Source organism: Podarcis liolepis, assembly GCF_965112155.1.
Source record: "Podarcis liolepis genome assembly, chromosome: 7".
Taxonomy (NCBI): Eukaryota; Metazoa; Chordata; class Lepidosauria; order Squamata; family Lacertidae; genus Podarcis; species Podarcis liolepis.
In genome coordinates this window covers 66,422,778-66,450,726 of record NC_139561.1, presented here as the reverse complement: position 1 = coordinate 66,450,726, position 27,949 = coordinate 66,422,778, and the positions used below count along the sequence as shown (strand labels likewise).

Below are 27,949 nucleotides of genomic sequence, written 5' to 3'. Positions count from 1 at the left end.
CAGAGGCAACAGTGGGGCAAAACAAAGATAAGTACATGTTGTGGGAAGCAAAACCTCCCTCCTACCCATTTTCGGTTCTCTTAAAACCCATTGTCTGCCTATAGCCTAAGTTTAGAAAGAACCATGCATACTGAGAAAGTGTGTGCAAAATCTCAGCACAAATGACATTGATTTGTGTGATGTAGTTTGATTGTGTGATTGTAGTTTGATTGATTATTTAGAACAGAGATGGGGAACCTTTCTCAGCCTGAGGGCCACATTCCTGCCTTAGCAGCCTTCCGGGGCCACATGTCAGTGGTGGCTGGGAACAGAGACAAAAAAGGGCAAAGCAATGAACACAAAGTTTCCCTTTATACAGCAGGCTAGTTTCTACACACACCCCTCTGTAGCCTCCATTCAGGCCTCATCAGAGTTGAAGGGCACATTCCAGCTCGACAAAAACATTCAAGGAGAGTAGGGCTGCGGAAGGGTGTGGTTCAGAAAGAGCCTCAAGGGGCCTTGATCTAAAATATGAAATTGATTTGCATAGAGTATGGACAGCATTGCTGATGAAGATGTTTTTGCTCCCACGCTAGGCCAAGTGACCCACACTAACGTTGCCTCTGAGATTAAAGGATTTAGGTCCTTTAAGCGGAACTGAATTCTGGGACCTCACACATGTCTGTCCAATAAGCAACACTCTTCTTTGCCAGCATCAACACACTTTGCCACATGCCAGTGAAGCCACATTTACAGAGTTTTCCAAGTTCACCCTCTTGTTTTTTTCTGCCCATGACAAATTCTGCGCATAATTTCTGCTTCTTTTCTTAACCAGGCCCTGAAAAACATTTCCTTTTATTTTTAGTTAATCAGGTGACTAATGAACAGATAGAAACCCAAATGTTCATGCAGCACATTTAAAAATAAAAAACCTCGCAGCCCACCAGAAGGATTGGGGGAGGGGGGCTGATGCCTGAGTCAGCAGTGCAACAGCCAGCATGCACATCTCTTACTTAAGTTGAAAAGCCAGGAGTAAACAAGATTTTCTCTGTAGATGGGGGATAAAAATTAAATAAATAGGGGCACTCAAAAGAATTAAGATTGTACAGCTGGGCAATGTAGGATCTATCTCAAGACAAATGAAATTGTGTAACCAGTATAAGTTATGGAAACAGAACTTTTGCATAACTTATTTTATTTTGCATATTTTTCTTGCACTTTTAAAAACAAAGTTGCATGTTTTTATTCTGACTTTGCTTGTCACAGGGGTTGGCAAGGAGCTTTTCAGGGCACTAGGTCTCGATCTCCAGCCACCAGAATTATTATCCAACCACCTCTCACTTCAACATGCCATGCTCACCTATACACTTTCAGCCATATCTTTGCAACCACAAGGTCTAGAAACTTAAAAAAACCCCAAAAACCAAAAGCTGAGATTCTCAGGAAACTGAATTCTAGGTCAAATACCTGTACATTCTGTTCTTTCTCTTCATTCCTTAAGAATCAAGGCATACAGTGGTACCTCGGGTTACATATGCTTCAGGTTACATACGCTTCAGGTTACAGACTCTGCTAACCTCGAAATAGTTCCTCAAGTTAAGAACTTTGCTTCAGGATGAGAACAGAAAACATGCTCTGGCGGCAGCAGGAGGCCCCATTAGCTAAAGTGGTGCTTTAGGTTAAGAACAGTTTCAGGTTAAGAACGGACCTCCAGAACAAATTAAGTACTTAACCCGAGGTACCACTGTATATGTGAGTTGCATCTAGCTCCAGCTGTATCCATTCCTTCTTCTCTTTCCTTTTTCGCTCTTTTGGGTATCCAGAAGGAGGAAGGGAGGAGTGACAGACTAACTTTATGCCACGGTGAGGAACATTGTTCCCTGGCTTCCTGTATGCTTTCATCCTTCTGAGTACAACATAGAAAATCTAGGGTGGTTGGCAATAGCCATATTCCCATCCTAGAGAGAGAGAGAGCATCTACAGATGTGTGCATTTGTGCAGAGAATCTGTGGAAAATAGAGTTTACCACCTACCACTGAAATGTCAGCCTGTGTCTGGGACCCAACATAGCTGCACCTCCACAGTCTTCCTCCATTGGTGACCCAGATACTAGTCCTCTGTTGTTTCCCCCAAGGATTTGGGCAGAGAGCCGACACAGACGACATACCAAGCATTCTGGCCCTGTGCTCCATTTCCAAGGAGCACAACATGCCATTGTGGGGTCGGCATCTCGATAGAACATTTGACACCAAATTGTTCTCACGATCTGTTGACTTTGTGCCTTTAGGGTCTGCTCCCAACGATATGGAGCTGATGGCCTCCATGATGCAGAAGATTGCTTCCTTGGAACAGAGCATCAAGAGCCAAGCACGGGCAATATACCACAAGGTGAAAATGCCAGGCTTCAAAGGAACTGCATTAGCGTGGCAACAGTTCAAACTGGTCATAGTTGATCTCAGAATCATGCTAAGATTTTATTTATTCAAGTGTTTATTATTTAATTATTTTTTCCTATATTGCATAAATCAGTCTGGGTGGGTGGGTGTCTCACAACATGGCATGCAAAAAAATATGATAAAATTACAATCTGATAAAATTACAATCATTTACACTATGTATAGGCTGCCTTATAACAGAGTGATCTGTGATTGGCTAAAACAGCAAATTTTTAAAACGCCATATGGGAATAAGAATGCAATGCCTCAAGTAAAAACACACCAGATAAGGACAAAACTATACATTTTAAAAAAAAAAACAGATCAGAAGAATAGAGAAAAACAATATTGAATGAAACATAGCATAATTTTAAAAGCCTTGGAAAATGAAATGTCATTGCCTAGTGTAAAAAAAGAAAAGAAAATTAGCAGAGCAATCCAAACCCACAATCTTCTGCTTTTCTCCCTGCTGCACTGCTGAAAATGCAGGCAGTCACTGGCTGTTGCAGGCAGTATCCTTGCTGGCGGTCAAGAATCTTTGGATCCTAAGCTGATCCAGATACCAGCAATGTTCCAAATTTAGACCCCTCTGGTACACCATCCTGGAGCTGTTGCAGCAGAAAAAGGGGCAGGGGAGGAGGATGAAGCTGCCCTCCATCTCCCACCCAGGACAGTATAAGTGGAGGGGCTTCAGGTATGGCAGTAGCTCCAACTGTTCTGCTTACAGACACCAAAGAGTACAGCTTACCTGAGGAGGACATTCCACAGCCGGAGAGCCACGATGGAGAAGGCTCATTCACTCCTAGCCACTACCAGTAAACTCACAGTGGGAGGAAGGATGGACTGATCAGTCTGTTTCTGATCATGTGTGTTGATTCATAGCAATATATGAATCCTAGAAAGTATAATTTGTTAAGGGCGCTGAGAGTTGTTATTCCCCTCACAGAGCTACAATTCCAGAGTTCCTGGGAAGAGGGATTGATGGTTAAACTACTAGGGGGATCACTCTGCAACACAGAAGGGGGCACCCTGCAGATACCGTCATATCTGAAGGCCTGCTTCATAACATGAAGGAATCTTGCCTTTATTGTGGCAGCACCTACTCTTTGGAACCCCATGCTCCTACATATTAGACACGGGTCGTCTCTAATGTATTTTTAGCGTCTGTTGAAGACTTTCCTCTTTGAGCAAGCTTCCAGAGTGGAATCTTATCCCAGTCAACATCTGTATTGGTTTTGAATTTGGTTTCCTATATATGCAATTGTTCTGCTTGTATTGATGCAATTATTTTGTATATGATTTTATTCTGTTGTGAAATGGCTTTGAGATGCTTCATAGGAAGCAGTTCATATATGACATGGAATTAATAGTGACTGGTAATAAATTTTGCCTTTTATATTTGGATCTGCAGGATAAGAAGATCGAGGAGCTTGAGGAGCAGATAAAAGTCCTTAAGAAAGGAAAAGGTAACATTGTGGCACATGTCTCAATGCTTCTTCTTTTTCTCTTCAACAAGAGGCAGGTGCCAGGTTTTGCTAGACTTGAGGGATGTGTCGCTGAAGGGCAGCCTCCAGGCCACAGCAGGGTGTGTATGAGCATGTGGAGAGAGCAGCTTTCGAGGCCTCACCATATTGCAGGTCATGTTTTAAGCTCTAAGGCACCAGTAAGTCCAGAACCGGCCAGAATTGCCCATTGGAAGGGTGTTCGAAGGTGAAACACTAACCTTCTCTTCCATTCTGAGTCAGAACATTAATTTATAACAGAGACTTGGACTATTGCTGCTCTTTGTGCAGTTTAATATTAATCAAAATGAGGAACCTCTACATATCTTTGGGTGTTTTTTTCCCCTCTGCAAGCTGAATCTTCTTGGGTGAGCAGAGCAGAGGAACTGGAAGTGATATGCCTTAAGTTGCAGCATCAGGTCTGGGAAATGGAGGTAAGGTTAATGGGAGAGAGAGATTATTATTATTTCTCTATGAATCTGAGCTTAATTTCTACTCATTCTATGGGTGGCTACTGGGTTGGACGTGAACAAGAGCCTTTGAACCATCCAACCTCTCACCATGGTTCCAGGCAGAAATGGGAGGGAGGGGAATCTCTCTTTTGCCTTTTTTTTTAACTCCTTAACACAAGGAGACAATGAGAAGCGGGGGAAGTAAGATCCCTAAGTTCTGGTTGCCCTCAGGTCTTCCAAATCCCCAGGGTTTGAATATGAGTTGGGCTCTGAGGAACTTTCACATCATCCTTATTTAAAATTGGTTTAATTGGGTTGCAGCCTTAAATAAAAGTTCCTTTTGGGAAAGTAGCAATTTTATTTTTCCTTCAGCATTTTTCTATTCTCACCATTGGTTAGGCTATCATCCTTCCTGTCTAAATTGTCCCCATTTCCCCCTATGCAGCTGTTTCTGAATGACTATGGATTGATCTGGGTTGGAGAAGGGACAGACTCTTTGGGAGAAGTGGCGGCACAAAGTGATGAAAGCAGTGAGCTGTCAAAGCGTTACTGGAAACCAGGTTTGCCGGGACAAAAGACTGCCCTGTTTTAGATACCTTAAGACAACAGAGCATGCTTTACTTCCATTTAGACTGTAAGCTCCTCGGTGTAGAGACCAGTCTTTTTGTTTACAGAACTCAATAATATGCTATGCACATTGATGGCATTGTATACATCATAAATTATCCCCATTGTCATTCATTTAATAACCTTACAAATCAGCATTACCAATATTCTCATAGCAAATAATGCAAACTTGTCAGGCACAAGTGGTTTTGGAAAAAAAGTTTTCAATTTATTAATTTTAATTAAACTGTTTTAGTCGTACCATAAGCCAGTTTCTGAAAGCTTTTGCCTTGAAAAGCAGGGCATAAATGGAGAAAAACTCCTAATAACTATCCTGAACCTTGAGGTATCATGTACCCTGCTTTGCAACAACTCCACACCTAGATCACAAAATCCATATTTGTCCCTATGGGTTGTACACAGTGTATGACTAAGTAACTTGTTACTTTAGCACAAGGATTTATGCTTGTGCAACAGAACTCCTCCCTCTCCTTTCTATTTGTATTCCCCAAATTTGTAATAATAATAATAATAATAATAATAATAATAATAATAATAATAATAATAATAATAATAATTTGTTCTTGGGGGTTTCCCCAACCCTCCAGAGCAGATTTGGGGAGGGCACTGGGAATGTCCAGGAGGAGGAGAGGGTAGAAAGTTCATTTGAACAAGCCTAAGTCCTTGCACTAACAGAGCAAGTGCATTGGATACCACCCTATGTAATCCAACACTAATAGTTGAAATATTGTCCTATTGACAATATTCCTCTATTACTTTGTCACGGAAATTGCTTTTCTTGATGCTGGAAAAGATTTTGCAGTTAAAATGCAGTGTTGAGAGTTTCCCTTCCCCTTAGTCATTTCTCCTCCTTTTGTCATAGGTGAATCCATCGTTTCAGAAACCAATTTTGATTTAATTTTTGCAAATCTGAAAGATTTAAATGCTTTGGCTGGGGAAGGCATGTCCCAAATCGAGCACACGGCAGGGGGTGCTAGGCTGAAGCAGCTGGACTCAATCCCCCTCACCTTCTATCAAAATGGGATTGTCATGTTCAAAGGGCCTTTCCGGTCATATGAAGAACCTTCCACACAGGTATGAATCAATACTTAAAGAAATTTAATCACCAACTGTCTGGTTGGCTGGCAGGTGTACCCATAGCAATGGCTACATGATGACAAAGCAGACATTCTTGTGTGTGTTTCCTGATAGCACAAAATCCCTGCTTTCTGCCCAGAAATAAGTTATAGCATTTATGACTCCTTCCATTTTCTCGTAAGAAGCCTGATAAGACGATGAGATTATATACAGTTATGCATAATTAGGGCAGTCAAGGTTCAGTGGAATTGCACTCATTCACTTTGGACGGGTGCAATCTTCTCTGAAGGCTAGTGCTCAGAGCTTTGACTGGTTCTGCTAGTTTCTAGCAGAAGCTGGCTGTGCATAGTGCTGATTGGCCGACATCATGAAAGCACATCTCCCACTCTCTGCAGCAGTTTTTCTTGTCTAAAAATGATTGACTTGTAACAATAGTAATAATTTGGCACAAGCATAGACCAAATTGATGCTTTTGCAAGGTGCTTGACCTTTTTAAAAAACGAAAGCCTGCCTGAGGCATGGGTGAGGGGAAAATGAGAATAACCATAACTGGATTCAGATGCAATACCTATGTAATGTGACGGATTTTGGGCTTTAACATTTCAGTGACACCCTGTGCAATGCCAAAATTCGGCACCTCCTGCCTCTTGCCATCCATTATTTACCATTGTTGCAGCTCCCCCTGTGGAGCCCTCTTGGCTTGGCACCCAATGTGGGCGAACTTGTTGTGCTCCCCTAAATCCGCCTCTGATGTGAGGTGGGGATGATGACAGCCAAGCTCTTTTTGCAGTAGAAAAAAATATATGCTGCCTTATGCTTGCACATACATCTGTATGCACCACAATTTTCAGGAGCTCAGGGGGATGGTGCAGTGGTAGGCTACTAAAGTTTGCTTTCTCTCAGACTCCAGCTTATTGGCTAAATGGGGAATCTGATCACCTAAATCCTAACAAACCAGAATCAGTGGCTTCTACAAAATCATAATCTGGGTAAACATGGGATAGGCCATCTCAGGCCCAAGGGCCAAATGCTGTCTTCTAGGCTTCCCTATCTGGCTGTCAGAACTCTCCCAGACCACACACTCTGTCCCTAGGCCACACTGCTCACTGGCCCTTCTTCACACACACACACCCCAAGTGTTTTTGCTGTGCTGGAATGTGTCCATGAACTCCAATGCCTGGATGGAGAATAGAGAGGGCTTTGGGAGTGTGTGTTGAAACTGGTCTCCTGTACAAATGATGAAATTTATATTTCATGCCCTGCCCACTTTTGCCTCTGGCCCCACCCAGCACTGACACGTGGCCCTCAGAAGATTGCTCAGAAGGGAATGCGGCTGTCAAGCTGAAAAGGTTCTCCACCCCTGGAACTGACCAGTAAATCATGAAGAATTAGGGGCTGGGGCAGGAAGAGTATAGCAGGGAAGAGATAAAAGAGAAGGAAGGTATTGAACCTTGCAGGGTAGGGACATGGTGAAGGAAGCAAATAAAGATTCAGAGCTGCAGCATAACCCAATTCCCTTTCCACTGCAGAGGGCAGAGGAAAGGACTGCCAGGACGAGTATTCATAGTGATCTTGAAATAAGAGAAACTATTTAGCATCTGTCCATGAAGAGACAAGAAATGAGAATTCAGTCTCTCCCAAGGGAATTGTGCTATTAGGCTGGAGTGGGCAGGAAGTATACTGTGGCCCGTTGGCCCACTTCCAGTGGGTCGCTTAGTAGCAGCTGGATGCTGAGATTCTTGCAAATAATGTTGGGCTAGATAGACTTTGGCTGGATCTTGAACAGTATCTTACGTTCTTAAGTGGGAGTGCATAGTCAGGGTCACTGAACACAGATCTGGAGCATGCACTCTTGCTTTATAAATTTAAAATGTGTGATTGAACCATGAGGTTCATCTCATTTTTAAAAAAAGAAAAAGGTAGACTACAGAATCCAGGAGTCATCCTGCCCTGATCTAAGGCGCTCCTTCAGAAACATGATATGTGCCTCCTTGAAAGATGCTACCAAGGCTCTTCAGGCCCATGTTAGCAGCATTTCTATGTGCTGCTTGAATATATTCACAAATCACACAGAAAGATGGGTTGGGTGAGCAAAAGGGAAATGAGGGGGGTGAGTGCAGTACCCTCTCCTGCCTGTGGTCTGCCCTTGCCACAACCCCTTTCTCTGGGGTTTTTACTTGAAAATTGTATCTCGCATCCCTCCCTGTGTATGCGATTGGCACAGTTTCAACCTGAAAGAAGTGCCCCCATCATGCTTACTGTGGCCATCATTCTAGAAATGAGTTACAAGTTAAGGAGGAAGTAACGGAAAGCAAGAATGAGCACAGGGCTGTTCTGCTTCTGACTTTGAAACCATTCCAACTTCCGTCCTCAAGCACAAAGTCCCACCTGCTGCCTCTGCAACTGTTTGAAAGTTGTCCTATATAACTCACACATGGGACCTTTCTGTTTGTGGCCATTGCAGCGCCCTACGCATAATGAGCAAGCTGCTGGACTCTTCACCACATGTAAATCCTTGAATTTTGAACGTCCTTCTTCAGCCCCCGCAGAGATGGTTTGCAGCAGCAAGCAGGTTGCCAGACTTTCCTCCCAGTGAATGAGTCAACTATTGGCTGAACATTTTTAAAAAGCAGTACTGTGTATTTTTGAACACTCAGTTTTGTAACTGCCCAGTCTCTACAATTTTTTACCAGGAGAAACCTGTGGTGAAAAGGGTGCAGGTTCTTTTCTAGCAGATGCCTGAAAAAAGCTTGCTTTTCCTTAAAAAAAAAAAAAAAAGTTGATAGTTCTTATGGCTGAAGAGAAAGTTTAAGCTTAAGTCTCAGTCCCTGTGAAGGGAAGACATGGAGTCTAGTGACTCACACCCTCTTTTGGGAGAATGTACTTATTTTTAAGAGACTTCAGGCTGTACTCCAGTTTACACAACTTTCAGACTTGCACTGTGTGGGACTGTGTCATAGAGCCACATGTAGGGTACCCAAACAGTGTCTCATCTGCAACCTGACCAGGCCAGATGGCTTAGCTTCTGCAAGGTAACTGGGCCATGTGCCTTTAGATCATACCCTAGTACCTAGCTTGGTCTATATGCAAGTGTTTTCACTTTACAAAGATCTGAATGGTATAGGTGAGCTATGTGGAAGCCAGGGAGGTCTGTAAGCAGAGTGCTGGATGTGGGCCTGGCTTCAAATCTGACTTTTCATAATAGGCTCATTGTATGGTCTTGGGCAGATCTCAGTGGCTTCCATGCTGCATCTGTAAAGATGGGGTAACAACAATTAACCCTTGTGGTGGTGGTAATGATAAATGGAATAAGGAAAATGAGCTGAGTAAACCGAAAACTAATTTGCTCTTCAAAATGATCTTCAAAATTATTTTCTGAGCATTATGATGTAAAATGTTCCCTGGCTGTTCCCTGAATATTTGATATCAGTATTCAGTGATATTAGATAACTGACAAGGACATGCAGTGAGATTTAGATGTTGTGTTTGACACCTGCTAGAAAGGAAAGCTGTCTGGAGATACCTCCAGATCTAAGGATGGGTCCCCACAATATGAAATAGAAGGCTGCCCGCCTCCCCAAATGGCAGCCCTGTATTGAGTTCCCCCTGACCACCATCCCATAACCTTTGCTGTATCCTGGTATCATTATTCTCAGCATTAACCAACCCCAGTTGATGGTGTGAGGATAGGGAAATATGCTCAGCTTTGTGGTTGTACCCCAAGGAGGAGGAAGTGAAACCCGACAGTGTTATGACCCAGACTGCCAGCAGCACCCTGAACACTGACTTGGGGAGAGTAGATAGCTGAACCAGGAAGCATTGATTGGGGCCCTGACGTAATCTGAGTTCTGCCATCAAGGCCCTTCTAAGCCAGGCATGCCCAAATCTGAAATGTTTGAGCCACTGACCCCCAGTGGCTGCAGCTCCAAGGCCAGACACCAGCAACCTAGTCTCAAATGTACCTCCAAGCCTGGTCACCACAACAGGCAGAGGTAACGGAGTGTCAGGCTCCAGGCAGAGGACTGTCTCTTTAAAACCTATCACCCTCTTGACTAAAATGTGCTGGGTCATCTTGAGGTGGAGAATGAAATCAAGGAGGCATCCAGAGCAAAGGGCTGGTACGACCTGGTTTGTACCTACACTCAGGCCCAAGGGCTATAGCTCAGATAGCACCAGCAGTCCTTGGAGCAAGTGGTCTATCCCCTAAGACCTGTCCAAGGTTCTGAAGGTTGTGGCTCTGATCTGCCTGTCAGTTCCCTGCTCTTGCTACCTGCTACAGACCACTGCCAGAATTGCTGCCACCAGATGCTGCTGTGGGCTCATGCTCACCAAGACTGGGCACTCAGAGCTGCCTCCCAAAATTGTAGTCTGCTTCTTCCTTATTGTGGGTTTCTCGTCCCTGAACTGTTTTGAATTTGAGCTACAATTTCTCTTTCATATTTAATATTTTGCAGTCAGAATTGGATTGGTGAAATGGAGGTTGTTGGCACATTTACATTTCTTTATGTGCATTTTTTGTTTCACCTCCAGCTCTGGTAAGAGAGTATTCTGTAAATTGAAATAAATGAGAGGTATTCCTTTATCTGGACAGCTTATTGTGGTTGTTCAATCACAAGACAGCCCTGGGGCCTCTACTGTGGTTCATGTGGGTGCTATTGCACCCTTAACCCTGCCCTCCTCCTCTCTTAGCACCTGCCAAAGCCTCTGTTCCTCCCAGTGTTTATTTTTACTTCAAAATTTTATTTTATTTTATTTCAAGCTTTTTTGGCATGTTCTTTTCTGGCTGTTTGGTTGGTTCCTTTTTCCATTTTTATCTTGATTCATTTTAATTCTGAGGGGGCTGTAGGTTTTTCAGTTGTTTCAGTGTTCTGAGCATCACCAGTTGTTCATCTGTGAAATTTGTATTTTGTGGTTCTCGTGATAGTGTCTTAAACTGGTCCCCAGAACCAAAAAATGTTTAGGGGCACTACCACCCTCAGTATAGAGAAAAATCTGACATGTGGGCCCTGCTTGTGGTTTCAGCAACTCCTACGAGATATCATGGACGGTTACTTCCCTTCTGAGCTGCAGAAGCGTTACCCAGATGGTATCCCATTTCAGGTATGCCACCCCCTGCTCTCCTACAGCTTCTTGTTTATTGAGTTCTTCGTTTGCAGAAGTTTCATTTGCTTATCAAAAATGTGGTCTGAAGTTAGAGCAGCTCCATTGTTTAAGCAGAACTGAGAACCTCTCTTTACTCTAGCAGTTATAATGTTTTTTCCTCTTTCAGGAACTGATTGTTCTATATATGAGGAACTAAGAGTGCTTTTTGCTTAAAATACTGGAACACTTTTCAGTTCTTAAAAATGGAGATTCCCTCCTTTAAAAAAAATATATTTTCTGCGATCATCATTGGTTGTTCTGTGTGCAGTAATAGATTATCACTGACTGTGTGGATGAACATTCTCTGGAGAAAATGAGTCTGTGTTTCATTTTGAGACCCAAGAAAGGATGAGGAGTGGGAGAAGAGAGCTCTCAGGCAAATGGGAAGAATAATAGGACATGATCTCTGAGAAAAGGGCAGACCAAAAAGCCAGAAAATGTTAGACAAGAGGTGGGGAACCTGTGGATCCCCAGATGTTATTGGACTCCAGCTCCCATCAGCCCCAGCAAGCATGATCAATGGTCAGAGATGATGAAAAGCATACAGGTGCAAGTTACCACAAATTAAGAAATATGTTATGTTCTGCAAAATGACAGTGCCTGAAAGTGGTTATCATATTTGGTAGGCTTGTCCCCAAGTTGTGTTTGCTTTATGGAAAGTTGAAACTGTGATAATAAATGATCTCCTGTTGTACACAAATTCTTCTTTTAGATTATGCCCAATATTATACAAGGCAAGTAAAGAATTAGAGATTAACTTGCTATAAACAGCGAAGTTCGAAAAAGCATGTGACTGGAAAGTTGCTGCTTTATCTATTGAGAATTGATTAGAAGAGGATTAAATATATCACTTGTGGTAAAACCGAACTGATTAGGGGGCCATACTAAGCTCCCCGAATGGTCATTGGATGTTGTGGACCTCCCTCTCTGACTACAGAGAGGGAGGTCTGCGAGTAGAGAAGGTCTGCCATTGGAGACCTTCTTGGGGGAGCCATGGAAACTACACTAGGTAAAAGGTAAAGGATCCCTGGATGATTAAGTCCAGTCAAAGGTGACTATGGGCTTGCAGTGCTCATCTCGCTTTCAGGCTGAGGGAGCCAGCGTTTGTCCACAGACAGCTTTCCGGGTCATGTGGCCAGCAGGACTAAACTGCTTCTGGCCCAACGGGACACCAGGACGGAAACCAGAGTGCATAGAAACGCTGTTTACCTTCCTGCCGCAGCGGTACCTATTTATCTACTTGCACTGGTGTGCTTTCAAACTGGCAGGAGCTGGGGCAGAGCAATGGGAGCTCACCCCCATCTGTGGGGATTCAAACCGCCAACCTTCTGATTGGCAAGCCCAAGAGGCTCAGTGGTTTAGACCACAGCGCCACCCACGTCCCACTCTATTAATGCTCTGATGCAACTGAGGAAAGGGTGTGTGCTGGAGGCAGATTGTGGGAGGCCCTAGCTTCACAGGATACAAGGCCTTTTGTTCCCTGAACATGCCCTTGACTAGGAAGTAATACTACACTCTTGAAGCTGGTGTAGTTATTTCCTTTTCCATTGAAACCAGTTGCAGCAGGAATGGGGGGGGGGAGAAAAAGAAAACAGAGAGGGACTGCCACCCATCCTTTGACCAGGCCAGTGCTAGCCCAGGGGTGCTCCCTAATAAAGTGGGGCCATAGTCTCTTCTCCCACCCCTACCACCTTCCATGGGATTGCTGTGCCCTTCTGTTTTAGAGAAAGAAGGGAAATGAGGAAGTCATTTATCAATAAACTATTTTTAACTTTCTAGAGTAGTGTATTCGGGTGGAACTACTGATACAGCATTTGTCTGATCCTTGTCAGCAGAAGTGACTTATTAAGATGGTGTGTTTGCTTTGTTTGGAGGCAACTGGAGCAGTTTCTTCCAAACAGGTGGGAGGAAAGTGTATTGCTTTCTTGCCCATTATTCGTAAGTAGGTGGAGGAAACTGTGTTTCTTTGTTCTCATTATTCATAGATGAGTGGAAAATGTTTTACATAAAAGAGAAAAGAACAAGAACAAGGAAATGTGGTCTGGGGTTTCTGAAACCAGCCCCCATGAGGCTGCTGAAGGGAAGCACCTGCTCCCTTTCCTTTTGCAGGTGAAGTGTGGGGATTGCCAGAACTGAACAGTCAGTTAGACTCAAGCAGGGAAGAGTGCACAAGCCGCAGGGTCCAAATGTTAGCTGGGGCAGAGGATCGTCTCCAGAGGATCATACAGTTAGAGATCCAGAACACGTGACAGCTGGGCCTCTTTGGCTTCATATACCTTTCTTGTTTCCCATTTGCTCTCACCTTCTAGTTTCTGAGAGATAGTTATAGAACCAAGTAGTGATGTATTTTTGTACGATACTATGCTGGGTTGCCAGAGGGAATGTCTGTGTGTCATGGGAGAAAATTCACAGCACAAAGGAAAGTAACGCATTATGTAGCAGGATAACCAGAAGCCTTTCTCCCACCATGCTTATTTTCAGAGCACGTGCAGTGTTTTTTCTATATGTGTGTGTTTCTTTCTTTTTCTAGGATAATGTTTCAAATATGCAACCCACTTCTTCTTCCCATAGCCCAGATTGGGGCAGCCTGGAAATGAGCTGCCACTTGATTTTGTGGATTGCATAAACTGACCCTGAGTTTGCTTCTGGATTTTAAGTGGTGGCTCTCCGATTAGATTCATATAGCTTTTCTGATAGAAGGAAAGAACAAGGGGTGGGACCCTCTTTTCTTTTATACAGCAGCTGGTCTGGTAGAGGCGGTGGCACATCTTGCATCATTGAGACTCCTCACACAAACACATTGGTTTATGATGGCTGCAGAAAAGGCCTTGCTTGTGGTGGCTCCCAGCCGAGGGTTGCATCCAACCTAAGTTTTACTCAGAGTAATCTCTTGAAATTACTGGACACTACTTAGACATCCCAGTCTACTCGTGAGTAGGACTAGATTTGAATACAACCCTGAATGTTTTGCTTTGAGTGAACCTTTTTTGACCCACCTCTCTCCACCTCTCTTATTGAGTTTTGATCAAGCATTGCCAGCTTGATAGGCAGTGCCACTGTGGCAACTGTCCTGCTGATCAGGTTGAGGCATCCCTGCTGACTGATCATTTGTTTTGCAGTTTCTGCACAAGGAAAGGATGACTTCTCTTCCATCCTCCATTTGTCACTGCTGCCAACATTTACTAACACTTCCTTGCCTAACACTGAACTCTGGAGTTTGGGGTTAGGTAGGGCACTGAATAGCAATACGGGTCTCTTCCATAGGTCACCGACAAGAGAGACACCGTATTTCAGGAGAGGAGGCTGCAGCACAAAAGTTTTCCAGGCCAGGGCCACGTCATTGGCCTTGCCAGACCAAGCGGATTAAAGGAGACAAATGAGATACCAGGTGAGATGGTGGTTAATGGTGAGTGTAGGAAGGACCCTAACTCAGCAGCAGTATTTGCCTGGCATGCAGAAGGTCTCAGGTTCAATCCCCAGCATCTCTAGGTAGAGCTGGGAACGGTTCCCTCTCTGCTGCATAGCTGCTGCCAATCAGAATAGACAGTACTGATGGACCATTGGTCTGACTCACTATAAGGCAGTCTCCTATATCCTTGTTCTTCTTTGTTTGATTTCCTTTAATCTCTCTCTCTCTCTCTCTCTCTCTCTCTCTCTCTCTCTCTCTCTCTGTGTGTGTGTGTGTGTGTGTGTCATTCAGTGTTTTAAAATTCTGGTCCTCAACTTATCTCATTATTTTCTTACAACCACTCAGTTAATCATGGCTCCATTTCATGTATGACAAAACTTTTGGCATTGTGTTGAATGACATTTTGTGTTATATGCTGCTTGTGATGGAAAGGACCTTTTGTTTTCCCCCACCAGTCAAACATCTTGACAAGAAGAGCTTCAGAAAGGCTTTTTGGAAAGAATTCAATTACTAAAAATGAATGAATGAAAAAACAATGTATATACTACTACTAACAACAAAAATAGTGTAACATGCTGCACTGGGGTGGGGGTGAGACAAAGAGTGGTTTCCAAAGTGGCTTACATCCGTAAAAGGTACAATTCAGAGCTGATGGCAGGCACTGTAACTAAATCAGAACAAGACGCAGGCCCAACCCTCAGGCTCCCAAATGAAAATGACCAAGAAAAGAGAGTGGAATAGAGGACAAAGACAGAGGAAGAAGATCCTGTCTGCCAATGCCAGAAAGGAGGGATGAGCTGTGAAACAGGCATTTATATTGACTGTATACTAGGCTGATCTCCCCTTGCTGGCTTACTTACCTGATGAGAAGTAGCACTCTGGCTGGTGGCAGAGATGGGCTGTGCTTTGGTCAGCTGTCTTCAGTTTCAGGGCAAATGGCTTGCAGCTCTTTCTTTTCGTGGCTGGCAAGCAGAGAGTAATTGTCTCTCACTTCTGCAGCCACTGGATGGCAAGATCTTAGTGCAAAGTCCCAGAGCTATGCCTAGGGCTCTTTCTTTGCCTATCTGCTAAACCAGGCATATCCAAAGTCCATTTTGGGGGCCTAAAATGGTTTAAAATGCCCCCTGAATGGTTTAATCCAGCCCCCGTGGCAGTTTCTTTCTTGGGGTAAAATCCAAAAAAAAAAAGCTCAACAACCTCAACCCTAAAAAAAACACATCTCAACAACTTTGGTCGGCCCACTTCATCAAATCTGGCCCTCTCTGAAAAAAGTTTGGGCACCCCGTACTAAAGCATTTACTCCCACAATCCTCTGTTATGGCAGGTCCTAAGCTCACCATGGAGCAGTTTTTGAATAAGCTTCCAAAGTCACGGATTCAAGATGGGCAAGTGATCGATATCCGAGGAGAAATTAAAAAAACCCTCCAGGTAGGATGGAACTCCTTCTCCAGCCTCCATGTAATGGGGTTTGATTCTGGGGTTCCTTCTTCTGGTCAGCACTTCTGCTAATAGCCAATACTTTGCAGCAGTATGGGCTTAGGTACCATATCCCTACCTAGAATCCTTCTCCCTACCAGAATTTAATTTCATGACCAGGATGTGCCAAAAGAATATAGGATGCACATGTGGAATACCTCCCCTTTTAGGGTCTCCTTCCTTGTCCACCTAAAGCCCAGCACAAATGATACACAATGATAATTGTTCCCCTTCTGCCTTCGTTTTGAGAATCAATGCTGACATGGTAGCCAAGGTTAGGGGGGAAAGCACATCTCTAGTCCCAAGTATCAGAAGGACAGGAAATTGGGGTTCATATGGTCATCTTCTCACTTCCCCAAAGGCTATATATTATTGGCATTCAGATAGTGCCATCAAGCTAGTGTGGTGTGGTGTAGTGGTTAGATTAAGGGTTGCCAGCCCATGGGCAGCTTCCCCAGACTCTGAGCTTGGAGTATGAGCTGAGTTTGGAAGTTTTAATTAATAGCCAAGGACCCAGGACCAAACCCTTCAGTTCTTAACAGTACAACAAAAGACAACTTTGCTTCATCACTATGTTTGGATGTGCTGAGATGAGCAGGGCAGCTGATTCTGTTTACATTTCTCAGGACAGTCAGATTTTGACACAGATTTCCTCCTTTGGTTCCAGGGCTCAGGTGGAAAAAGCCACGAAGTGATTGTGGTGGAGACCCCTAGTATTACAGCAATGAAGAAGAGGTAAAAAAGAAAAGGCAATTTCCTCTCTTCACATTAATGGCTGTGGCATCGTGCAGTCTCCTCACGCTGTAGTGCAGGAGGGGGAACCTGCAGCACTTCAGATGTTGCTAGACTACAACTCCCATCCTCCCTGACAACTGGCCACGCTGGTTGGGGCTGATGTGAGTTGGAGTCCAGCAGCATCTGGAGGGCCACTGTAGCACTTTCTTTCACGCTGATGCCCTTTATTCAGAGCTGCATTGGGAAGTATGTGATTTGGGTTCTCATAATTCACCTTTGACAGGGGACAGACAAGTCCCTTACTCACCTGATTCCTTGAGGGTTTAAGACCCATCAGCTACCTTCACTTGGTTTAGCTGGCCAGTTGAAGCCACTTCCTGGGGTTTGGCCACTGTCAGCTTCTAGGAGCCACAGGTGAGAACTGAGTGCACCAAAGGCGGTCAAACTACTGCACAAACTGTCCCCCACCAGACATACTGCTCCTTCCTTAATACCCCATATGGGTCAAACAAGTTTCTGCATGTTCTGTTGAGGGAAATGAGGGGCAGATGGGGCTCGTCAACCTGGGAAGGTTTCCCCACCCTCTTCAAAGAAAGCATTGTCCCTTCTCTAACCAGCTTTTCTGATCTTCAGGTTGGAAGGGAATGAAAAAAAGAAGGCCTCCAACCCCAATGTCGCAACTCTTCGGATAAAGTCAGAGAATGGGGAGAAGACCTATATCATCAAGATGCCATTCACCGAGACCATCGGAGACCTGCGCCAGCATCTTGCCCAGAGCAGGTAGTAACAGGGAGCATTCTAGCAGATAATCTTTTGTAGAGTTTAAGGTTTCTGGACCTTAAACTCCTGATTCTGTAACTAACATCAGCAACTAAAGTCTGTGCTCACTATAAACAGATAGGGGGAAAGTGTGTGTTTTTGCTTAATGTTGCCAATTTATTCAGATTGATCTCCCACCTAGAATCTGGGAGGACCAAGCCTCTGCAATGCAATATGGGGAGTAAATGTTTGGGGGCGAAGGGCAAATAATAAACACTTTCGGGGTTATGATTGACTTTCAGGTTATTGGGGAGGGACAAGGTAGGAAAGATCCCTTGGCTTTGGGGGAGTTGATCTATCCCATCATACAGGCATCTAGGTTCCTTGCTCACCTTCCAGTTAATTTTTCACCATTGTGTATCCTACTCCTATCTGCCCTTATTTCCTTCTGGTTTTGACCTCTGCTGAGTTCTCCAGTTTCTGCCACAACTCCATAGTGGAGTTTGTACAAGGAATAAATAAAAGTGCCTGTGAGATCACATACCACGTCAGCTTCTTCCACTTTGGCATTGCTCTTGTATAAATTTTGGTTGGGGTCATGATACCATCAAAGCAGGTAGGACTACTGCCAAGGGATAGTAGTAGTGAGGATCCTGGAAAATCGTGCCATAGGCACTGTTCATTCCATGCCCAGTATGTGTGGTTGAACCCACAGAGATTGTTATGACCACAGGAAACAGGGTAAGCTGCATTGCTCAGATGTAGAGGTACTAGGGATCATGCAAAGAATATTCATTCTTGAATGTAAGGAGCCTCTCTAGAGAATAAATTGAAGTGTGGTGTTCTGCTGTCTTTTCCTTAGAGAATCTTCCAGTGGTATTATTGTCTAGGTCCTGTGGTGACATAGCATAGTTTCTGAAATGCCTCCCAAAGCCAAAGCAACAAAGATGCCGATAAATTTAAAACAATTATTCAAAAGGTGTATTCAAATTTTAAATTTTTGCATTAAACAAATTATTTGCATTTGAATGTAAAATTCCAAATCAGCTTACTTACAAGCACTATTCTGCTCATTCCTAGGGGAGAAGAAATGGAACCTTACGAGATCATCAGCACTTTTCCTTATCGAGTGTATAACAACAACTTCATGACGCTGGAGGAGTGTGGGCTGGTCCCCAATGCCTCCCTTCGGCTGCAGAAAAGGGCCCCGTCAACCAAATCACAAGGGCAACAAGTGTAATGGTTTACAGTGGATGATTCATCAGGCTTGGCTGCCACTCAGCTAGGGAGTAGTGTGCCTTCTTCAGGAGAGCTGTGCAAAAATGACATCCTCTAGTCAGAGAAACAGGGAAGGACTGACTTTTCCACTTACCCAAGCTCCAACCTTTGCGGCTATTCTCAGCACTTCAGTCAAAGGAGAAAGCCGGGGTTGGGGTGTAGTTGGAATACGGGGCATAGACCCTCCCTTTGTTACCAGCTTGAGTGGGGCTTAGCCCCAGGTCTAGGTTATCATTAGCCTCAGATGGATGAAGAGACTCTGGCCCTTGTAGAGCTCTCATCAGAAACACCAAACCCTCACTCCAAGAAAGAGCACACAGTTGGGCTACTGGTGCTAGCATGAAGTTTCCCTTTTCTAAGCTGCTGCATCACCAAATGAGCGCCAAGTCCCAGACCATGCACTGGTGCACACCATGTGCTTGATAGCACCCACCCTGTTCCTTTAGCCTACAAGGGACTAAAAAATGGGGTTTACCAACTAGTTGGTGGGGTTAGGGGCACCTGTGATGCAAGCCTGTTAATTCATCTAATGCAGGGGTGCAGAAACTTCAGCTCTCCAGATATTACTGAACTGTAATTCCCATCATCCCTGGCCACTTGCTGAGGCTGATAGGAGTTATGGTTCAGCAACATCAGAAAGGCCCATGGTTCTCCACTAGTTCTAATGGGAAAGGGAAATGAACATTTTTTGCCTTTCCTGAAGCTGAAAAGGACCTGTGCACCCAACCATTGAACTTTGTGTGGCCACAAAGGCAACTCAGCCACATATAAGCTTCTTTTCCCCTGTGCAAGAGGCTAAACAGGGAGTCCCAACTTCAGCCAGCCCATACACTGTGTGTAATGCCCCAAAGCTTAGTGAGAAGTGCCTCCCCACCACCACATAGCGTGGATGCAGTACCAGAGCAGCCCATCTCTTGTCTTTGGCAGGAGTGGGGAGTCTTTGTCCCCCTGGATATTGCTGAACTACAACTCCCACCAGCCCCAGTAAGTCTAGCCAGTGGTCAGGGATTATGGGAGCTGTAGTTCAGCAAATGCTGGAGGGACTAGGTTCCCCACACATACACTCTGGCTATGGCCAAACATGGATGTCCTGCAGTTAAAAACCAGCCAGTGTGGGGGAGAAATTACCTCTAGCAGGTCTCTTTTGAGGCCACAACAAAACACAGTTAGTTTCTCTTCCTCTGGCGAGTTATATGCAAAGCTGACCACCTTAACAGCAACCCACCTTGTTCAATACAATGTCCCTTGTTATTGTTTCCCTGTTTGCCCAAGGCTTGCAATATTAGGTAGCGAGTTCTCCCACCCCCTAACTGATCTTTGTAGTTGTTCAGTAAAGAGGGCCTTGACAGCCATGTTTCAGGGTGTCATTCCCTACGCCTTCTGGGATGGAAGTTGCATGTTTCAGTGATCAGTCCATGTTAAAACCTCCCTTCCTCCAGAAAATTAGCTGACCAGAGAAGGGTTTTAAAATAATTATTAAGCCACAATTCTGCTAAAAAGTGGTGTACTGAATGGGCTCAGCCTTTTTTTGACATGGAGGAAGGACTCAAGCATATCCAATTCCTCTTCTTCCCCACCTTCTTAATTGTGCCCAAGTTATGAAGTTGTACTGTTCTGTGACGACACCAGATGCTTTTTCTGACCTGTTAAATTGGTTCTTAGTGCTTACTAATCCATGACTGCCTTATCTACTTAATTGTTACTGGTTGCATGCCACAAGGAGAGATGTCCAAAGTTTGGGTGATCTGCACCTTTTCAACAGGAACGCCAATGCATCTGGCTTTCCCTCTGCATAACACAGCACCTCTCACCCCTAAAATCACCAATGCCCAGGAGGTCCACAAATCTCAGTTATTTGTGCTCATTGTAAAACTCTGCCTCTTCTGATTTGAAGCTTTGTCCTGAGTCTCCACAGCCTAGCACCAATACAGAAACAAGACCCCAATCTCCCCTCCTTGGTGCCAAACTGGGAGATGAGGACTACTTTCCTGCCAGACTTAGGCCCATCTGCACTATATATTTAAAGCTGTATCCTGCCACTTTATACTGCCAGGGCTTCCCCTAAAGAATCCTGGGAACTGTGGTTTGCTAAAGGTGCTGAGAGTTACTAGGAGGCTGCTATTCCCCTCACAAGGCTAGCTTCCAGAGTTCCTTCCCTCTGGAGAGGGACCAATTGTTAAACCACTCTTGAGTACTGAGCACTGAATGCTGAATGATTGATGGGGAAGAATAAAAAACATAAAGCCTGGGGAAGGTGGGAACATGAAGGCATATCCCGGAAAAGAGCATGCTGGCTGGTTGGCACCCTGAGCATAAGGAACACACACTGCAACATTTTGTTGCAGTTCCCATTTGCAGTCTCAAATTAAGAAGAGCTCAAATGAGTAAGCTGACATTTTACACCAGCTTACTGCCTTCCTCTGTGGGAGGTGAGGGGAACTCCACTTAAAGAAGTAGTGCATGATGAGTTAAGGGCCTCTTCTTGGTGATCACTATCAAGGGCATTTTTCCCTACTAGCACCTTCTGCATGGTATTGTTTTCACTGGCAGGTAACCCCACACAATGAATGAATCAATCTTGCCACTAAATAGACAAATCGCAACCAAGCCTCCTTCCTAGAGACAACCTGACTGTAACTAGAAACAATTCAGTGATGCCACAGCTCCCATCATACAGCCACGGCAAAACAATCCTGGGTTCAGTGCACAAGTCTTTGCAATTTACGCTTTTGTGATACATCCACTTCAGTTATTGAGGAAGGGTGCAAGGATACTATTTGAGAAATTTATGGGTATTTGATGCAACTGTGCTCAAACCATCTCAATATAGCCTACAGGGCTCTGCAACCTGTCCAACGCTTGGTCCAGGAACAAATCGTTTTGTGCTGAGGAATAGTAAATGTGATCAACCCAGCTATTAGGAAGGCTGGAAAATGGATTTCTGAATCAATAATCAGGATGGTGCTCAACTTTTATCTTCCAGTTAAAGATACACACAAAGCCACAGTTGAGGTTTTTAGCAACATTTAATAGCATCTCAAATGAGATGGCCATTTTTACAAATTTTGCTTTTAGCAAGGAAAAAAAACCTGAAAATGCACTTGGTCCATATTTGCAAAAAGCCAGTTGTTGGTTTTTTTAAAAAAAGAAAAAGTGTGAAACAGCTGATGCAAGAACAGACCTAGCATTCTATATACGTCCCATATGAGTTGGGGTGGGAACACACTAATGGAGTACAAGATCTGCTCTCACCATCCTCTTGGAAACCGCTTTTCCTAGGAGAGTCTGAGCTGCACTGAAGTAATTTTTAAGACACACGTACAACCCGACCCCATCTCTCTGTCAGAAAATGAAATTTCAGCGCATCATCTTGTGCAGTACTTTTGCATTGGTATATAACAAAGTAATATTAATTATAGCAGACGGCTGCTGCTCTCATTTCCTGGGTAGGAATGAAAGAGGAAGTGTGGAAGCCAGCATTTGCAACTGGTTATAAGACAAGAGGCAACGCCTCCCCTTGTTCTTATCTCAAGGGCAGGCTCGGCACAAGGGGTGGGGGGAGGAGGTTTGGGGAAAGCTCTGCTTTCCAATGTCCTTGACTGGTAGATTTCTCATCCACAGAGGCACGAGGAGCAAGGCCCAGCAGCATTCAAAGGAATGTGCAAAGTGTTTTTCTTTTTGACCATGCTGAGAGGGAAGCAGGCAATGGAAGGGAGCTGGAGAGGTGTCTGGTCACACAGGGCCAGGCTGGGGCTGACAAGGACATAGGAGGTTGGGTAGTGATCCATTTGGAATGCAAAGTCCAGGTTTGGGGTAGGGCAGAGGGTCAAGGGGCAAGGAACAAAGCATGCTCAGGCTAGCTTGAGGAACTCCTGCAGGGTCTTCTGTTCCACTGCTTCCACAAACAGTTCGTAGTCCTGCCGGATGGGAGAAGCAAGAAACAAAACTCAGATACAGAATCAATAATAAGGCAATATGTAATAGAAAGCTAGGAGCCTCTGAGGCCCCATCTGCACTATAAAGAAGTATCATGCCACTATGAATAGTCACGGCTTCCCCCCAAAGAATCCTGGGAGCTGTAGTTAGTTAAGGATGCTGTGAATTGTTAGACCACTTATTTCCCCAGAGCTACAATTCCCAGAGTTCCCTGGGAGGAGGGGATTGATGCTTAAACCACTCTGGGAATTGTGGCCCTCAGAGGGGAATGGGGGTCTCCTAACAACACTCTGCACCCTTAACAAATTACAGTTCCCAGGATTCTTGGGGGGGAGTCATCATACCTGTCTAAAGTGGTATGATACTGCTTTAAATGTATAGTGCAGTTGTTGAGTTTCTTGCTACTAGGGCAAGAAGCTCAAAACTCTTTTCTCATCAAGGCACAGGAACATGACACAGGAAGCCTTTGAACAGAGTACTCAAACAAAAGTCAAGAGAGTTGTATGAGGAATCCTGCACCAACCACCGAAGAAGCCTCTGTGCTCCCAAATTTAGCTTGCTCCATTCTGCAACCTGCTCACACACTCAAGAGGCTCATCAGAAGCAGAAAGAGTTGGGACCACAGTTAACCAGAGGCTCATTATTAAAATTTTGTTTCAGAAAAAGTGGTTGCTGTAAACAATGGACATCACTTCCTGTCAGTAAAGACAGGCAGAGTTTAGAACAGATGAAGTGACCCAGAGACTAAGCGAGCACTGGTGTGTGGTCAGGAACAAGGGTTGCGGAGGGAGGATAACCACAGAATCAAGCACCTTGGCTTCAGAGTTTTCAAAAAACCGTCCAACAGAAAGCAACTCTCTTTCAAATCTCTCTCACCCCCCAGTCCTAAAGCATAAAAGTCATTCAGAACTTGGCCCAGGTACCACGCTGGAAATCTGTCCCCAGACAGAGAGGGTGAAGCTTATTTAATGATATATATGACACAATCCTTATGGGTGGCTCATGGCTGAAAAGCCCCTTTTCACCATACAAGGCTTCCTATTAGCTGGGTATTACAAAGGGAGCTTTCACAAGTGACACAGGAAATGACTTCTGATCTGGAATCTGTCACTTCTGGGTGTTGTTAACATGGCAGGGAATTATAGCCTTGGGATGGGACAACACAGGCTGATAGATGGTCCTTTGGCACCTCCAATGAAGGAGAACCAAGCACTGTCTGCAGCAGTCTTGTTTCCATTTATAGAGGCTCCCCATACCTTGAGGCTGGAGAACCTGTGGCCAGGATAGGGCTGACAAGGACTTAGGAGGTTGGGAAGTGATCCATTTGGAATGCAAATACAGCTATCATCATCCCTGGCCACTGAGTAGGCTGGCTGGAGCTGATGGGAGGTTCAGTAACCTCTGGAGGCCCACAGCTTCCCTGTCATATCAGGGAATCCTCAAGGTGGGGAGGAGAAAGAGGATCCTTATGATCCCAAGATCTATTCCAGACAGGGAGGGCACAGTTAGCAGTCCACTGACATATCTACCTAGAAGAGGCTCAAGAACAAAGTTTTGTTTTAATATTAAAAAGAAGAAGTGTGCATGCACACGAAAGCTCATACCAAGAACTAACTTAGTTGGTCTTTAAGGTGCTACTGGAAGGAATTTTTTTTATTTTGACTATGGCAGACCAACACGGCTACCTATCTACAATTAAAAAACACAGTTTAGCCTAGCTCTGATTCAAAAGGGGCCCTGTTGGTCAACTAGATGGCTACGGGATAGCTACAAATAGACCCAAGTGCAACAGCAACTCTTTCCGTTTGTAATTCCCAGCAGCTGGTCTTCAGAGGCACATTGCCTCTGATTCACGTTTATTTCCTGACTTAACCTGCTGCTCGCCACACATTCCGAAGCACTTTGCAACAAGCAGCTGATGACAAAAGGAGGGCACGAACCTTTGCTTGCTCCCAAGATGTCAGGTAGCAACGGCATGTCACCTCAAAAGAGCAGCACCCCAGGGATGTCATAATAATAGCAAATGCCATTTTAAGTACACAAATGTCCACAAATAGCCAGGGTAGGCTTTTCACCCAAGGGACATTCAAAAAAGCCCATCTGGGGGGAAGGAGCCCAAAAGCTCAAATGTTGGTCAACTTGCAAATCTCTAAAATAATACGTGACTGCTCATATACTACATTTGTAATTTTTGCAGTGAGCATTTACACCAATGAATAGAAAAAAGCACGAGACTCACATATAACCCAACTCACACCTGAGCATTATACATGCATTACCCACAAATCCAATTAGGTCCATTCAGGCATATGGGGCACCACCCCATCAACACTAGCCTGCCCTCAGCCAGCCAGCCAGCCCTACCTGCCTGCCGCATTCTTACTTACAACCAGACATGGGGTGGGGGCTCTGCCTGTCACTGGTCTCTAGCCCCACCTAGTGTTAGTCTCCCTGCCTTCCATCCTACCAGCCAGCACAGCCTGCTAGGGCATAACCATGGACAGACTACAATAGGGCTAGAATGACAAAGCAGGCCTTGCCTTTAAAAGCTGTAAGTGCAACTCATGCATAGGGCCATAAAGAACCTTGTACATAAACCAGGGTAGGCATCCATTAAGCCACGTTTGTGTGTGTTTGTGTGTACGTGTGATCTTTTCAGATTGAGGGCCGGAAGAAAAAATGGGCAGGGCAACAAGTTTACACATATAGCTCAGTGTCAGAGCATTGGCCTTGCATGCAGAAGGTCCCAGGTTCAATCCTCTGCATTCAAGGCTTCAAACTAAAGGACTCTTGAAGGCCATTAAATATATGAACGGTCTTACAGGTTTCAGATCTAGAGTTATATATTAGAATTTGTCCGGGGGGGGGGGCACACCAGTCACACCTCTTGTGAACAGCCAACTCTTCTCTTCACTACTAGCCTTGACCAAGGAGCAAAATAACTTTTTCTGCACCAACCACTCACCCCACAGTAATGGTCCCCATTGAATATCTGGGGAGGGATGGCTTTTGGGTTGCCCGATTTGGCCCTCATTTCGTCCCGCAGGGCATTATCCTGGGAGATATCCACCAGGGTGTATTTGATGTTCTTTCCATCCAAGATCCTGGTCACTTCGCTCTGCTGAGATTTGATCTGCAGAACACACAAAGGGGGAGGGGGGGGTGAGTGAGAGATTAATTGCCCTGTTCTGGGATTTGATACATAGGGAAGAAGGTCACACATGGGAACACAGCCTGCTCATATTGCTCAATGCAAAACAAAGAGCCAGAGGCAGGGATTGCGAGACCAGCCATGCTTTGTGAGGGAGGAGGTTCCACTTCTCTCCAAATACAGACCAAGCCCAGTAGGTACAAATGCCAGCGCTGGCAGGATTCTAGGCATCAAGGAGAGGGCAGGGCCGCTTCAGAAATGCGGGGGGAGGGAGCTGCTGCTTCAGACTGCATCTGGAAGGGAGGAGCCACCTCTAGAAAAAACTGGTCCCCTCCAGATGTTCTGGACTACAACTCCCAACAGCCTGGCGTTGTGTTGTTCAAGGAAGACACTGGGCTGCGTGGAGAAATCCTCTTTCAAATGGGAAGGGAGATCTGGACCTCTCATTCTGGTTCGTTCCGCCATCAGAGAACTGGAGGGGCTCCCAGTTTGGATTCCCCTCCGGTTTCTCATAGATCATCCGCGGGGTTTGGGGGGGAGAAAACAAGATGACTGTAGCATCTGGATAGAGAAAGAATCCCCTATGGAAGAGAAGCCCGTCTAGGGAGCTAGAAGGGAGGGAGCAAGAAACGGGGGGCTGAATTCAAGCGGGAGGACGGGAGGGTTGAAAAGGCAGCCAGCTGCATGGGGGCGGGGAAGGGAGAGGGAGCAAGAAAGGGGAGCGCACGCTGCAGAGGGATGGCGGAAAAGCTCCGCCTCGGAGTGCCAGGAGGGCGGGGGAGAAGCGAGGCAGCTCACCTTCCCTGGCGCGCCACTCACCTCTCTGGAGCCTGTCACCGAGGTGCTGTAGACCGTGAGGCTGGCCATGATGCTGGGCTTTGTCGCCGCTCCCTCTCTGCTTTGGCTGCTGGGTGGGTGCCTGGAAGGAAGCGGAGGAAAGGGGTGGAGAGGGAATCTGCTTCCTTCCCAGCCCCGCCCAGCATGTGATCGCGGAGGCCAATGGGGTCTACAGCCGCGGGCATGCGGGGCGGATAGTCTGCGATCCGGCCGCCAGGCGATGCTTGGGAGGCGGGTCGCTCGTTGTCCCCATGCATTGGATTGGGACTCGGTTTCCTTCAGGAGGCGCGGAGCCTCAGCCCAAAGGCTCTCAGGAGGAGTGTGTGTCTCTGTAGATCTTTCACGGTCCACTTGCTGCTGGTCCTGGAAGTCTTAACTTGGAAGGAAGCCCCTTCGCGCGCAGACTTGCTCCCGAGGAAAGAACGCGCAGCCTGAGGTTTACCACCATCGACCGTGCATTGTTGGACAGCAGAAAGTTGAAAATACCAACCTTTACTTTCCACTAAAGTATAGTTTATGGTCCATGAACTACATTGTATCGGTCCTTTATCAGTAAGGAAGAAACGTTTAATTGGTTTAAAAGCTCGACTTAAAAAGCTTCCCCAGTTAATCAAGGAAGAATGAACTCTACAAGCAGGGATAAAAGTGCTCATAAAAATTCCAGCTGGCAAACGCCATCGTGGAAAGAGACACTCCCTGCTTTGAGAAAGAGAACACCTTTTATGATGCATAAAATATGGCAACAAGTTTGCCTCGGAATTCATACACATATTAGTATTTACTCAGCTAATAATTTGTTTTCTGTGTAATACTACCCCTGCTAATATAACAACTCTAGCACTGCCAGCATGTACATTTCTGTACACCCACACCCGATATGTGGGTTTGCTTGAGCAACAAAATAACATCTTGTTATTTCATTGTGTTAGCATTACTTAGACCAGCAAGCATGGCCACCAGGCAGGGATGATGGAAGGTATACTTTCAGTAACACCTGGAGGGCCAAAGGTTCCTCACAGAGAAAATGGTATGAATACAATAAATTAGTGCCAAATTGGATTAGTCTATTACTCATGAAATGGGAGGGTAGCAAGGCAGGGCGAAGGCGAAGTGTGGCAGAGGTAAAACTCAAAGAAGTCCAGGATAAAGGCACT

At 45.1% G+C, this 27,949-nt stretch overlaps 2 protein-coding genes across 4 annotated transcripts in view; one reads left to right on the top strand and one right to left on the bottom strand.

Moving 5' to 3' along the window:
• The window catches only part of UBXN11 (UBX domain protein 11), a 26,130-nt gene extending 4,128 nt beyond the window's left edge, over positions 1-22,002 (top strand). For 2 of the 3 annotated variants that reach the window (XM_083511970.1, XM_083511971.1), the window contains exons 5-15: positions 2,267-2,367; positions 3,826-3,880; positions 4,271-4,350; positions 4,814-4,928; positions 5,858-6,069; positions 11,095-11,172; positions 14,479-14,602; positions 15,948-16,051; positions 16,767-16,834; positions 17,468-17,614; positions 18,674-22,002. In XM_083511970.1, coding sequence (XP_083368096.1) covers positions 2,267-2,367; positions 3,826-3,880; positions 4,271-4,350; positions 4,814-4,928; positions 5,858-6,069; positions 11,095-11,172; positions 14,479-14,602; positions 15,948-16,051; positions 16,767-16,834; positions 17,468-17,614; positions 18,674-18,833 — 1,244 coding nt within the window. In that variant the 3' untranslated portion in view covers positions 18,834-22,002. The remainder of the gene's footprint in view (positions 1-2,266; positions 2,368-3,825; positions 3,881-4,270; positions 4,351-4,813; positions 4,929-5,857; positions 6,070-11,094; positions 11,173-14,478; positions 14,603-15,947; positions 16,052-16,766; positions 16,835-17,467; positions 17,615-18,673) is intronic. The other variant, XM_083511972.1, reaches the window with a different exon arrangement.
• On the bottom strand, positions 21,879-27,949 carry SH3BGRL3 (SH3 domain binding glutamate rich protein like 3). The gene is made up of 3 exons (XM_083512054.1): positions 26,778-27,949; positions 25,773-25,940; positions 21,879-22,788 (listed from the first exon to the last, which is right to left on the bottom strand). The coding sequence occupies exons 1-3, from the start codon at positions 26,823-26,825 to the stop codon at positions 22,723-22,725; spliced, it is 282 nt and encodes a 93-aa protein (XP_083368180.1). The 5' UTR covers positions 26,826-27,949; the 3' UTR covers positions 21,879-22,722.

Bases quoted from the DNA above. Each gene is read 5' to 3' on its own strand.
- SH3BGRL3 (XM_083512054.1), bottom strand. From the start codon at position 26,825: ATGGCCAGCCTCACGGTCTACAGCACCTCGGTGACAGGCTCCAGAGAG. The intron at 25,941-26,777 runs GTGAGTGGCGCG...TGTGTTCTGCAG, and splicing joins CGGTGACAGGCTCCAGAGAG to ATCAAATCTCAGCAGAGCGA. The intron at 22,789-25,772 runs GTGAGTGGTTGG...CCCATCCGGCAG, and splicing joins ATGGGGACCATTACTGTGGG to GACTACGAACTGTTTGTGGA.